Source organism: Dipodomys ordii, unplaced genomic scaffold (assembly GCF_000151885.1).
Source record: "Dipodomys ordii isolate 6190 unplaced genomic scaffold, Dord_2.0 Scaffold83, whole genome shotgun sequence".
Lineage (NCBI taxonomy): Eukaryota > Metazoa > Chordata > Mammalia > Rodentia > Heteromyidae > Dipodomys > Dipodomys ordii.
This window is the reverse complement of record NW_012267299.1, coordinates 2736849-2751711: the sequence shown is the minus strand read 5'-3', so window position 1 is coordinate 2751711 and position 14863 is coordinate 2736849. Positions and strand designations below refer to the sequence as shown.

The 14863-nt window shown below is 43.3% G+C and overlaps 1 protein-coding gene across 1 annotated transcript in view; it reads right to left on the bottom strand.

Moving 5' to 3' along the window:
* Nucleotides 1–927: 927 nt before the first annotated feature.
* The window catches only part of Sv2c (synaptic vesicle glycoprotein 2C), a 139548-nt gene continuing 125612 nt past the window's right edge, over nucleotides 928–14863 (bottom strand). The window contains exons 10-14 of the mRNA XM_013025245.1: nucleotides 14171–14335; nucleotides 13374–13507; nucleotides 11414–11617; nucleotides 10811–10970; nucleotides 928–1232 (exon numbers count right to left, since the gene is read on the bottom strand). Of these exons, the coding sequence (XP_012880699.1) occupies nucleotides 1049–1232; nucleotides 10811–10970; nucleotides 11414–11617; nucleotides 13374–13507; nucleotides 14171–14335 (847 nt within the window). The 3' untranslated portion in view covers nucleotides 928–1048. The remainder of the gene's footprint in view (nucleotides 1233–10810; nucleotides 10971–11413; nucleotides 11618–13373; nucleotides 13508–14170; nucleotides 14336–14863) is intronic.

Below are 14863 nucleotides of genomic sequence, written 5' to 3'. Positions count from 1 at the left end.
ACAGAAACAAGAATCAATTTGCATTTCCAAATGGCTTTAGATGTGACTGTCTTCTTCAATGACAATTTAGATGTCCACCCACAATCTCCATGAATATCTTATGAATAGTAGAATCAAGCAGGCAGGTATAATTTTTTTAAGAAGAGACTTTCTAGCAAGTTCTATGATAGCCTGAGGGGGAGGGGTAAACGGAGGCAAAAGATCCCTCTGATTTGTTGGCTGTCAAGCATTCAGAACCATCTGCCACGTCCACTCCTAGATACGACGATTCTTTTCTCTTAGATTTGTCAGAAGTTTATATCCGGGCTCTCTGTCAGAAATCTCACTTCTGTAGCTTGCCCATTTTTTTTTTCCTGCTAACTGACAGAGGCTTTGTTCTTCCTGTCAGCAGTCAACTCCAGTCTTGCTTTGAAAGAGCCCCACCCAGCCCAGCATATACCCCATGGTTTTCTTTGAGAGTCCCTGCTATAAAATCGAGAATTGCTGGGTGTTCTTTTCTAAGTAAACAGGAAATATCACTCTGTTTGACCAAAGAAAAAATCTCTTTCCTCAGCACAAATGCAGCAATATGCCCACTTACATTTTCTGTTCCTGTTGTCTTAGGAGCAGGCTCTTGTTTGTAAAAACACTAGCACTGACTGTCTAACTTCTAATCTCCAAGAAGCAGAATTCCAGGGAAGCCCAGCCAACTTCAGAGATATTCCTACTGACTGTTCTGGAGGATGGAGCGGCACAGTTAGGAAAAACAACAATGCACAGAGAGAACAAAATGACAAAACCAGTACCGAGTCATATAAGAGGGGAAAGATGATGTGCATCCACATTTTAAGTCACAGAAAGAGACAGAGAGAGAGAGAGACAGAGAGAGATACAAAGAGAGAGACAGAGAGAGATACAAAGAGAGAGACAGAGAGAGACACACAGAAAGTGTTCTGATACTTGGACACCTTTCTATGTATGGAAAAAAAAAATCAGAAGCCTTGAGCCAGTGAGCAGAGGTGACTCAGGGCAGGAGAGGGACACACACAGAGGAATGGCTTTTGTTCCATCACATCAGAACCTGGGTTCGTGTGTCAGGCAGGCGCAGTCCCACGAGTCCGCCACACACCAGCACAGTAGAGGCCAGCAGGATGGGGATGGCTTTGGTGATGCTGACCAGGGAACCAAATATTAAGTTTCCCAGGACGGCCGCTGCTTTGCAGAGTGCATTCAAGAAGCCGAAGCCTGTTGCTCTGCAAGGGAAAGAAAGATGGGCACCATTCAGCAAGGTCTTAGATCCCCAAGATTCCAGTCTTACATGCACATGGCCTGTGGAGTAATTTTCAAGTGCATTGTGTTGTATGTCATTGGAGCACATATGAGATGCCTATCAGCAAGCCTTTAGGAAGATGTACAGCCTTCTGCTGACTTACTTGTTTCCTTGATTGTTCTTTATTTATTCATCCTTTTTTTATGCTTGAACTCAGGGCCTTGTACTTTTATTTGTGTGTGTGTGTGTGTGTGTGTTTTTTCCTACGGCTCAGGGTTGGCTGTCTACCACTTGGGCCACACCACCACTTCCAGCTTTTTAAATGGTTAATTGGAATAAGAGTTTTTTGGATTTGTGTGTCTGGGCTAGCTTTGAACCTTGATCCTCAGATCTCAGCTCCTGATTATCTAGAATTATAGCATTGAGTTACTAGCCCCAGATTTTTGGCAAGATGTGATCTAATGTTTTGCCCATGTTGGCCTTGAACTGTGATCCTTCTGATTTCTGCCTCATGGGTAAATGAGATTACACTACGATCCCTCTCTGCCCTCATCCCATTTCTTACGGTATTCTTTGGAAAGGACAAAGTAAATGTATTGAGTGGACTCACTGTGGCCTTCTGGGCAGGAAACTAAATTTTGTTCATATTGCGATCTCTCACTGACATCATAGGAAAATACAAATTTTCTTCTGTCTTGATGCTAGTCCTTCTTTTGGGTTCTCACTGGGGTTCACTGAGTATAAAAGGTACATTCAAGGCAAGGCAAGTTTATGGTCCTTTTCTTTTCTTTTCTTTTTTTTTTTAACCAAAAAGGAAATACATCTTCTGTGCTGCAGCACAGAACATTTAGAACTGCACCTTCCTTGGATTTGTAAAGTAGTAAGTTTGGATTTTTCCTCTGGCAAGTCACAGCAACTATGTATCCTTGTTGGATATGTGTCCCTCACAACCTGAGAAATTAATTGTGCTGATTTTCTTCTTCACACTCCATTGCAAAGAAATCACTGCATATCCCTGAGCTGCAGGGACTCAGTGCCTGTATTAATGTACTGCCGATGACCTCACTGGGTAAAATACTCTTAATAGAGTGGAGAAAATAGACTTTCTTTTTGGCTAAGAAACTAAGGGAGCAGAGGAAGTGGTCTGGTGAAGGCAGTGGTTTGGAATGAGGACACAGGAAGTAGAATATTGGATGGAACAGAACAAGGGCTTTCTTGAGAAGAGGGCAAGCTAGTTTTGTATTCTCCTGGTTTTTTTTTTTTGTTGTTGTTAGAAAATAACCAAACAAGTAATGTACTCATTGCCTTACTCATGTAACTGTAACCCCTCTGACCAGTATCTTTACAATAAAATAATAAAAAAGAAAATAACCACCAGAAAGATAAGGAGATTTAATATACTGATAAGCATTTTCAAATAAAACTGCTGGAAGCTGCAGGTTGGGTACCAAAGTGCACTCAACTGCCTCCCCCATCTCCATGGAGATGGCTACAAGGCTGAAATGGCTTCTGGCTGGTTTCTTAGGATCTAAGCAGATTTAGGTTTCTAATTGTCCCGGTTTCCTCTCTTTATGCATGGATGTGGTGCATTTATTATAATTTTAATATTGGTGAGTGATTGCATTATCAGTAACTGAAGTTTGCTGTCAATATTAGGGTTCACTCTTGATACTGAATATTCTCTGGGCTTTGGCAAATATGCAATGACACATGGCCATCATTATCAAACCACGTAGAATGTTTCTCTGCCCTGAAAAAAAACCTACCTGTTCTCTGTATCTGTAAACCCTCTGTACATGACAATAAAATTCAATCACCTGTTCTCTACCTTTTCATCCCCTCTCCTACCCCAACCATCTCCATGTTCTCATCTCCACAGTTGGATGTCATTCACTTGAAATCATACACTGTGTAGCCTTTCAGACAAGCTTGTTTTACTGATTTTAAACTTTCTTTCTTTCTTTCTCTTTCTTTCTTCCTTTCTTTGTGCCAGTACTAGGACTTGAACTCAAGGCCTCATGTTCTTGCTTAGCCTTTTCACTCAAGGCTAGAGCTCTACCATCTGAGCTACACTTCCACTTCTGGCTTTTTTAAAAAAAAACTGGTTAATTGGAGAAAAGAGTCTTGTGGGCTTTGCTGCCTAGGCTGGTTTTGAACTGTGACCCTCAGATCTTAGCTGTCCAAGAAGCTAGGATAATAAGTGTGAGCCACCAGTGCGCCAGCTTAAAGTACATTTTAGTTTCTAGATTTTAGATTCCTAAAGTATCAGCTACACCTTGTGGTGTTAAGGTATAAGTGGGTGCTGCTAGGGAAATCAGCCGTGTATGTATTGCTGATAGGAACAATGAAAACCTTGTGCTGTCATGAAGAAGTCTCTTGATGCTGATAATGCAGAATAACCCACGTGGCATTGGCTATGCTTTAGAATTAGAGTAGCTATGCTTTCCCTGATGATGACCTGCTGGTGTGGTGTGGAACGGGGCACGGGACATGGGTAGCTCTCTCCTTGTCACTGAGAGGGGAACTGGAGAAGGGCTAACTAGCTAAGATGGCAGGACACTCAATCATTTGCTCATCAGGAGTACTTCTAAAGAGTCCATCAAATCCTTAGTTCCCAAGCAGCTTCCCTGGCTCACTGCAGAACTTAGACTTAGCCAATGGCGGGGGGCGGGGGGGTAGGGTAGGCACCTGGCCCCTGTAGTATCCACAAATTGAGGCTACCTGGTAGCTTCTCAGGAGACTGCCTGGTTAAGTGGGTTATGGTTTATTTACATTGTTTTATGTTTTAATTGGAGGCTGAGAAAAGGGAACTGCCGACTCCATTCTGGATTGAGAAAAGCATTGTCCACACATCTAGCCTCTCTTTTGGGGTTGGAGAAGGTAGTAGGTTTTGAACTTGGCCTCACATTTGCAAGGAAAGTGTTTCACTACTTGAGCCATGCCCACATTCTTTTTGTTCCTAGTTATTTTTTCAGATAAGATCTTACTGCTTTTTGTGCAGGGCTGGCTTTAGACTGTGACCCAACTTCTTCTGTCTTCAGAATATCTGGAATTACAGTCACGCGCTACCTTTCCCTAGCTTGTTTGTTGAGATAGTATGTCATTAACATTTTTACTTAGGGTAGCCTTGAACCATAATCCTATGCCTTAGCTCCTAATCTGAGTGGCTGTGATTTCCGGTGTGCACCGTCATATCTGACCTCACTCATCCAATGTCTTTCTTTTCTGTTTTTTTTTTCCTGTTTTTTTTTTTTTCCTGGTCTTAGTGCCAAACCAGATGTGAGTGTTTTTTGACAGTATTGAGACGAAAAGGATACTGGATACTCGAAGTGCCCAGGGCGGTGCCTGGCATGGGTCAAACATTTTTGAAAAGTCTGGCTGAATAACTACTTCACCCATAGGTACATTAATAGGGAAAAATTAAGTGGTGCATTTCATTTTGAGAAGACTTGAAGTAAAGAAGATCTAGGCTCAGCCCATGAAATCTACCTGTTAAAGGTAGATTCTCACACACAGAACAGCTCTCTGCTAGAGAAGATCAGGCAGCATTGTGTGCTGTATTCAGGAAGAGCAGAGCGGGAACGGATCCCACCCAAGCCAGCCCCTCCTTCCTCTTCTCCTTCCTGCTCTTGCGTTCATCCAGTTCCCTCACTTGGGGTGCATCTCCCAGCTCATGGTTGTTGTTTGTTTTTGCCAAGGGAAATGTCTCCCCTGTCTGAAGCATTTCCTCTGCTCCATGCACTTCCTGTAGTCCCACCCTACAGGCTCATGGGCACTAGGATTGGCATGGGCATGTTTTACTCCATGTTCCATTCTGGAGGGGGCTCAGTAGTCCTTGTTGTAGCTCCAGTCCTTGGAGCTCCCTTTCCCAGGACCAGCCCAGGGATGCCTGCCACACTCAAGGTAAACTCAAGAATTTCCTAAGGTCTTCCAGAAAAGTTGGAGATAGGCTTTTGTAATGAGTATTTTAAGAAATTGAGCTGTGGCTTATATAATGATAGAACAAAAGCTCAAGGACAGTGCCCAGGCCCTGAGTTCAAGCTCCAGGACTAGCAAAATTAAAAAAGAATGCAATGGGCATTTGTTTTCTGTCCTCAAGCATTTTTTGTTCAAGGCTAGTGCTGTTCTACTTGAGCCTCAGCTTTTTTGGTGCTTAATTGAAGAATGTTTTTTTTTTTTTTTTTGTCGGTCGTGGGGCTTGAACTCTGGGCTTGGGTGCTGTCCATGTGTTCTTCAGCTCAAGGTGAGCGCTCTACCACTTGAGCCACAGCACCACTTCCGGTTTTCTAGTGGTTTATTGGAGATAAGAGTCTCACGGAGTTTCCTGCCCGGGCTGGCTTTGAACCGTGATCCTCAGATCTCAGCCTCCTGAGTAGCTAGGATTACAGGCGTGAGCCACCGGCACCCAGCTTTAATTGAAGAATTTTATGAACTTTCTGGCTCAGGCTGGCTTTGAATGGAGATCCTCATATCTCAGCCTCCTGAGAAGCTGGGATTACAGATGTGAGCCACCAGCACTCAGCTGTAATTGGCATTTTAACAGGTAATAGTTGGATGAGAGAAAAAGAACTAATTCTGTTGAGTAGAAACTCTTTTTGAACAACTATTTAGAGATAATCATAACTAATTATGTATTCTTAAGGAGCAGACTGGATTCAATTGCTTTCTGAACTTTAAAAATAGGGAAAATTTGCCTTACTCACGTGGGTAGCATCTTCCTTCATGAGAGGCAACCCCGCCACTCCGTTCCCCAACCTTGCCTTGCTCCCCCCCACACACGTAGAGAAGAAAGTCCCCATGAGCTGTGAGCTGAGAGAGGACGTGGCCCAAAGCAACTCTCCATCTCCCTCCTACTCCCACCATCCAGGGGCTTCCTGTTGCTCATTCCTGTTGAAATCAAATCTTTGCAGACAGGTAAGAATGGAAGGCTTTGTGTTTTATGATTTATTGGGTAATCCTAGCTAGGAAATGTGGGCCTGGGCCAAGATACATAATTATAGGACAAGCAAGTACTGGCAATGAGTAGCAACTCCTAGTTCATCTGAGGCCAAGGCCTGTGAACACAGCCACATAGCGGCGCATCCTGTCACCAGGTGAGTTGATGCTTCTTGTCAACGATAGGGGCTGGACTCAGAGCAGGCGCTTTTGTTTTTTAGTTTTGCTTTTTTTTTTTCAGATTTAGATTCAGGGTCTTACACTTTTGCCTGGGCTGGCCTTAGATGTGATCTCCAACTTAACATTACATTGTGGGGTAGTGATTTGTCTTAAAAGTAGTTCAGCATAAGCTGGGCGCTGGTGGCTTGCACCTGTAACCCTAGCTACTCAGGAGGCTGAGATCTGAGGATAGCAGGTCAAAGCCAGCCCAGGCACGAAAGTCCGTGAGACTCTTATCTCCAATAAATCACCAGAAAACCAGAAGTGGTGCTGTGGCTCAAGTGGTAGAGTGCTTGCCTTGAGCTGAAGAGCTGAGAGACAGTGCCCAGGCCCAGAGTTCAAACCCCATGACCAACCAAAAAAGAAAAGTTCATCAGCATAAAAATTAAAAAAAACCCACATCCCTCTGCATATCACCTTTCTAATAACAATAAAAATTACAAAAGAGTATTTCAGCATAGCAAGAATAATAGAGGGGGCGAATTTGGTCAAGATATGTATATATATGTATGGAGATAGTACACTGAAAACTTCGTACAATTCATGTACACTAATAAAAAGAGAGACAAAAGCACTTCAGAATAAACAGTATGTTAGATAAATTGTCCCTAAGAAATATTATCTTAGAATGTACAGCAGGTTAATCAGGAATGGACAGGCTGGGATTGGCTATTTCGTCTTTGGCTATCATTCTGGAGATCAGCACGAGAAGGCTTCTTCATGAGCATGGAGAGGGTGGTTCATCAGTGATATGAGGGGGATCCAGCCATGCCGTGGGTTCATAGGATGTTCTTTATGCGGCATCACAAGCTGTCCCTACCCATGTCCTGAGCCCCGCAACCTCAACTCTGTGATACAGTACTGGGTGCAGACTAGATCCTAGAGCCCACAAGACCTGCAGCTCCTCCTTCGGGAGGACTTGGCAGTGGCCTGATGGGGCCCCAAGCCTGGTGATCCCGCTGCCTCTGTCATGTACCCATGATGCTTTATTGCAAGGGCTGGTTCATACCTGTGGATGATGAGGTCACTTCCTGTAGCCAGGCTAAATGACTGCTCTGTGCTTGTTTGTCTATTTGGCAGGTTTTGTTTCCCATTGTAATCCAACACCTAGTAACAAGGCTGTGGGGATAGGGGACATACACTTTCCACCCCTTCACCTTCCACTTCTTTTTTCCTAAGACAGAATCTCTCTAGGTTTCCCAGGCTAGCTCTGAACTCTTGGACTCAAGACTTCTGTCCACCTCAGTCTTCCAAGTCGCTGGACTACAGGTATGTAGTGTGATGCCCAGCCTGACCTTCCACTTCTAACTTCCAGAGACAAAGTGAATCTGACATTGGTTGAATGACCAGTGTGTAAACATATATAATGGTAAAATGAAGAAAAATCAAATATAAAGAAAAAATATAAACATACACAATATATAATCAAACACCTAAATATAAACATCTAATTGATGAAATGGCATTAGGCAAAAAATAAAGCAAGGTAAGATGATGAAGTACATAGATCAGTTAGTAAGGACAATTGAAAGATTTCTTTATAACATGATCTCCAAAAAATAAGTGATTATCTTGCTTTATGACCACAGGGGGAGAATGTATTTAAGAACGAATGAAAGAAATTGCACTATAGAACACCAGATGATGATGGTGACAAGGATAATTCTAGAAGTATAAGGGAAGACCTGAGAGGCCATTTATTTCAAGTTCCTCCTTTTTCATCTGAGAGAACAGAGGCACAGCTGTGCTGAGCCTTTCCCTGGACAGACACACAGCTGGTCAGCAAGAGAGTGGTGATTACAGGGCTACTGGGGAGAAACTGAGAGCCCTTCCTTGTCTACACAGGAGCTGTCCTGAGGGGGACTAAATCCGAGCTGAGGTTTGCTGTTAGCAAATCCCAGAGTTCTGGGTGACAGTGGCAGATGGCAGATTCGAAGGGAGCACTGCATAGAAACCTTTGGGGTTTTATTTTAAAATCCTTATGTCTGAAGGGTACACACAGGAGAGTGAGGGGAGAAAGCAGCCAGTGGCCTGGGAAAGCAAGATCACATTGCCCAAAGAAAGACACCCAGGAGGTGGCCTTCTGGTTTTGACTGCTCAGCATTGGAGGCCTCAGTGGGAGGCTGGGGGCATTACTGTCTCCTTGCCTAAAATAAGCTACATGGAGATGAAGACAAGTCCCCAGACTGGAAGGCACAGGAAGCGTGGGCAGTGAAACTGCATCATGGTCACATGGTGGCAGCAGAGAGCCACTGCCTAGATGATGGACAGCAAGCCTCAACCCTGACGAGCCAATCATGTGGCCTACAGCACAGTGGCTTCATTTCTGACTTTGGAGAAGTTCAGCTGTTTGACCAAAATGGGGTAAGAAAAAAGAAGGGAGATGAAAAATGGACATAGTTGCCAGGAACCGGTGGCTCACGCCTGTAATCCTACCTACTTAGGAGGCTGAGATCGGAGGACCGTGGTTCAAAGCCAGCCCAGGCAGGTAAGTCCATGAGACTCTTATCTCCAATAAGCCACCAGAAAACTGGAAGTGGCGCTGTGACTCAAGTGGTAGAGCACTCACCTTGAGCTGAGGGACGGCGCCCAGGTCCAGAGTTCAAGCCCCACGGTGGGGGGTGGGGGATGGGGAAGGATAGTGAATGGTGACTAAGATTAGTTCAACCTATCATTACTTCTTTTTTTCTTTTCTTTTTTTTAATCTTTACTCTTTTTTCTTTCTTTTTGCAGTACTGGGAATTGAACCTAGTGCCTTATGCTTGCCAGACAAATGTTCAACCACTTGAGGCACGTCCTCAGCCTTTGTTACACAGTCTTTACTTGTCTTCCTTGTTATTCTTCCCAGATGACCTTTGCTTTGACTTGAGCTATCCTAGGACTCCATTAAGGCAACACTTGGCATGTGGTCACCAACCCATGAGAGTGGAAAAGAGGGACAGGTGATTGTCTCCAAATAAATAGGTGCATAGGCCACTTGAGGGTCTCTGTAGCTCTCTGATCCTTATAGTTGGGGCCACTTATCTCTGACTTTCAGGTTCAACCAGCCTAGTGAGTGCCTCAGTATCAAAGCTGGGCCTGTGTCAGGATCAGGTGTCAGCTTGAATGTGAGTTCAGAGTCATGGGCAATTACAATTTGCAATTACAATTTTCCTTCCCTCTGGCATCGCTATGTAGCTTTATCATGAGCCCTACTGTGTTACAACTAATGATACTCAGATGGTTTCCAGAGCCTGTATACAGCATAGAAGCTCACTAGAGTCAGAATGAAAATTTTTAGCAAGGAGACACCCGGGATTTGTGAGTGTGGCGATATTCTACAGCAAGACTTCTAGGGTTCTTGTAAACCCAAGAAAACATGCTCCTGAATGTGGCCAATAAACCAAAGGAACAGGGCCAGCACTGGGGACTCTGCAAGTCAGTATTCTACAGGAGGGAAAACCCCTCCTGCTCTATATTCCAAATTCTGCAAAATACTCCAATAAGAGGCTTCCACAGAGACAGAGCTTAAGACTTGGGCATGAAATACAAGTTAGGAAGTGGTAAAAAGCCCATGTCAAATGGTGAAACAGAGCATCAGCTCAGCTTTTAACTATTCAGCTGTAAAGCTCTAGCCCAAAGCCCTACATTCTAGGCCTTTGCTGATAGGAATTATAAACTAGTTGTGACTTCATTTTAGGACTGGGTGAGTAAATTTCCTCCAGTTATCTGGAATGTGTTGGGCTTTCCTCCAATAGACCAGGAAAGTCAAAAGACATATTCTAGGCACTCGTTTGTTAAACTCAGAGCTCAAGCAGAGACCTGCAAGTGGGAGGTAATAACCTTCCTAGGACTAGAAAGCCCCACAATATGTGGGCCAAAGTAGGTTATTAAATGCTAATCCTCAGCCAGGTGCCAGTGGCTCACACCTGTAATCATAGCTACTCAGGAAACCGAGATAGGAGGACCATGTTTCAAAGCCAACCCCAACAGGAAGTCCAGGAGACTTATCTCTAACTACTGACAAGCCAGAAGTGGAGTTGTAGTTCAAGTAGTAGAGCACTAGCCTTGAGCCAAAAAGCTCATGGACAGCACCTAGGCCTTGAGATCAAGCCCTAGGACCAGCACAAATGTTTTTTTTTTTTTACTAATGTTCACCAAAAGCTTACAACTCCTTCTTATCATTAGCCAACAAATTACCTCATGGAGACAAGTAAATTTCTCCAGCGCCTTCACTACTTTATTAATTATTGCTAGGAATTAGTTTCCTTTCAAGAGATATAAGTAGAACCTACAATTGCATGAGCTAATGGCTTTTCCGATTTTTTTTTTTTTTACTTTCTTGGGGGAAGCAGCAGCTGGGCTCACTTTGTCACAATTTGCCAGTGTCTTGGAGCCCCTTTCTCCTAGAGGCCCATTTCAACATACCTCCGGTCTGTGGGGTACAACTCCACAGTAACTACATCGAGAGAGTTCCAAGCTGAGATCGTCAATCCATTGTACAGGCAGAGCATGCCTATCATCATAGATTCGCTGGTGCCAAACCAAAGGAAGAAGCAGCTGATCCCTGAAAGCACCATTGAGCCACCTGCCAACAACACAGACAGAAGGCTGAGTGTTGCCTGTCATCTCAGCAAGCAAGGACCTTTGAGTTACTGAGATCGCTCCAGAAAACAATCCCATGGAGAAGCTGCTGACTGGGCTCCATAAATCTCAAGTCCAAGTACATTCACCTGTTTGAAAGGTCAACCCTCTCACTGACTTCTGAAGGCAGCAAGTATGAAATACATAGAGCCCATTAACCAACAACTTGAGTGGAAAAATATACATTAGTTACACATAATTAGTTTTTCAGTCCGTTAACTCATGGCAATTGCTCAAATGAAATGTAATTAGACATCGTTTTCATTAGAGATGTACCCTAATGAAAGAGGTAAGGGTTTCTCCTCCTGAACTGCAAATCTTTAAGGGACAGAGAGCCCAGAAAGAGACTGGCACCACTCTCATCCTTCCTTGAACCCCAGTACCTACCTAGCATGGTTAAACGCCCAATTCTGTCCATCAGGAGAGCGGACACAATGTTTCCTGGCAACACGGCCAGTGTCCCCAGGAAGTTGACAAAATAAATCCAGTAGGCACTGTAGTCATCATCAAAGGTAATCTGACATCCGGTCTTATTGTGAAAAAATGAGCAGTTGTGAAATTCACTGTCAATGAATTTATATGGCTCAAAATCTGTAGAAACAGCAAAGACAACTCATCAAACTCTTGCCAGGTAGAAGTAAAAGGTGAGCACATGTATCAGAAACCCTGTGGAGAATTTCATAAAGCCTCATGGTACTAGAAATTCTTTGAGCACCTTAGGGCCTGGGCTGGCTTGACACTTTGTATCCTCTCCTGGCCCTGAATGGGATCTAGCTTGATACTGTATATAAAAAGATGTATAATGGTGGGGTATCTTTAATGAATAAGGGAATCAATTAGACTAAAGAGTCCAATTATCTTCTAACTTTCTGTAGTTGGCCATTATTAATTAGATTACTTGCTTACTCCTTGTTTTAAGTGTGTGTGTGTGTGTGTGTGTGTGTGTATGTGTACATATGCACACATGTTAATGAATTGGCCGTGGATGGTCATTTTCTGGGACTGTTCTTGGGTTTTTGAGGCTGCAATTTCAGGTCCATGTGGCTGAATCCACGGAGGGACAAGAGTCAGCTTCACTTGAAGGTCACTAGCATTCAGTGTGTTGTTTAAATTGGGTTAAATTTGGGTCTACCTAAGAGGACTTGCATCTTTTTTGTTATCATGGTCTATCAGAAAAATAAAATAATGAAATGCTGGTCTTCTGAGGTCATGTGGGTTAGAAGAGGGTGATCAGTGACCCTGTTTACAAAAGCAAAGACAGCTGCTGGCTTTCTCTTGTAGTACTGAGAAGAGCTGGCTCCTGTGTACACATCAAAAAGGCAGGGCAGACACGGATCTCCCTGCCAGCAGAAAGCTGTCATTTGAGCCTCATTTGTGTGTGTGTGTGTGTGTGTGTGTGTGTGTGTGTGTGTGTGTATGCTAGCATTAGACTGAACTCAGGGCCTGGCGGTGTCCCTGAGTTTCTTTGCTCAAGACTAGCATCTGCCACTTGAGCCACAGTTCTACTGTTAGCTTTAAAAAAAATTACAGTCTGGGGCTGGGAAGGTGGCTCGGTGATAGAGCGCTTGTCTTGCATGCATGAGGCCTTGGGTTCGATTCCTCAGCACCATATAAGCAAAAAGAAAAAAGCTGGAAGTGGCGCTGTGGCTCAGGTGGTAGAGCACTAGCCTTGAGCTGAAGAGCTGAGGGACAGTGCCCAGGCACAGAGTTCAGGCCCCACGACCAGACCTTCCCCCCCCAAAAATTATGGTATTTATTGGACATGAGAGTCTGACAGACTTTCCTGTTTGGGCTGGCTTTGAATATTGATCCTCAGATCTCAGCCTCCTGAGTAGCAAGGATGAGAGGAGCAAGCCACTGACACCTGACTAAATTTCTTAATTTTTTAAACCTCAACTATTGGGTAAACTATACGAGATAAGAAGTATCTGATGACCCATGGTGTGAGATAGCATATCATGGTGTTAAATTGATGCTCTGTTCTCTTCCTTTGCTTCTTTAGGGAGCTTCCCAGATGTATATGGAGTGAGCTAAAACATTATACTTAATGTCCCATTAAATAGCCACATGTTGTTGACTTAGAGGAACACCAGATTTTGAGACTTGGATTATTACAGAAATCTTTGCTTTAAAAATTTCCCACAATGAGATTTTTTTATACCAATTTTGAACCTGGGCAAGGCAAAACAATACAAGCAGACCTTTGATTCGGCCTCATTCAGGAAACTTGTTCATTTACGCTTCAGGCTAGACATCTGGCCACACTGTCACGGGGTTATCACATTTCTGCCAGGAGAAAAGCCCTCCACAAAGGCCCCAGCAGGAGCCATGCGAAGCCCACACCTACCCGTGTTGTCGAAAATGGTGTCGATAAAGGTGCAGTTCTTGAAGTAGGTGTTGACTGAGGTCACATCCTCAAAGGTGCAGGACTTAAACACAGAGTCTTTGAAAGTTACGGACTTGAACTTCACTCCTAGGAATCTGTTCGACATGCACACATACCACACACGCACACACACACACACACACACACACACACACACACACACATTCATGTCAGTGGAGTTCACGGCTAAGTCAAACAAGTTTAAAGATATGACATCCCCACTTTAGACTTTCTTAATCATAGAAATGTTGACTGCTGGATTTTCTAAGCTCTTTGTGCCTGTATGTCCTCTCCTTTGGCTGGGTTTCAGATTTCTTCCCTAAATTAAATAACTCTACTTTGCATCTTATTTTCCAATATTCTTTACTTTACAGTGACTTATTTTTTTTAATTTGCAGTTACTGGGATTTGAACGCAGGGACTCTTGCACTTGATAGTCAGGTGCTCTACTGCTCAAGCCACGCCCCCAGCCCTTAAGTTACTCTTATTGCTCTTGAGGATGCTACATTTTTTTTCACACCAGTCAAAGGCCAGCTTAATAAATGTAAAACAACTCAGTTTTAGAAGTTTAAGTGAAGTAACTGATGTGGGTGAGTAGATTTAAAGCCCAGTTAGGAATATCGAAATTCAACCTGAAAATGACTGGATGTACACACTAAAACAAAAGCACAACTGTAGGTTTCAGGACACTGAATCTTAGTAAGAAATCAGCTTTGTGTGATTCAGTAGCAATTTAAATTAGTTCAAAGATTCTAGACCTGCCATTGTCGTATTCCATTCCAGTATGAATCTGATTTTCCATTGTGAAGTTAATACTGAAATTTGCATATTTATCCCTTTGCACATTTCTAGTTAGCAGTGCATATTCATCAGACTGCAGATGTTTAATGACGTCAGGGAACCACACAGATAATCCATAGTACCTGCGAAGACAACAAAATGTGAGTTTATAAAGGTTCTGGCGCATGCTTCCTAGCATTTCAGATGGGTAGTGAACACTAGAGAAGCAATTCCAGTTATGAACGACTCCTTGTAGCCATTGAATAAACCATTACACTATGATTGTTGAACCCCCGACCCAAGATTAGTCTACAAAAATTAAGCTCAAGAGGTAGGTTGGAGTTAACTGGAAAACTCCAGTGTGTAATTCTTGAGCCCTTTGTTTACAAAGAAAGGGGGTTCAGAAAGAACCCCCTTCTGTATATACACACACACAGTTCTATGATCTGAATATGACCTTCCAAATTGAGTCTTAGATCCTAATATGTTATATTAAGAAATAGGGCATTCATTAAAAGGTTTAATAAAGAATAATATATGTTATTGCAAATAAGGGAAAACATAGGACCTATGCCTGGTATGTCTAGGACAAACAGAAAAGGTCAAAAGCTATGTACATATGACCATTAAGATGGTGCTAAGCAAAATGAACCCCAAGATAGGGACACACA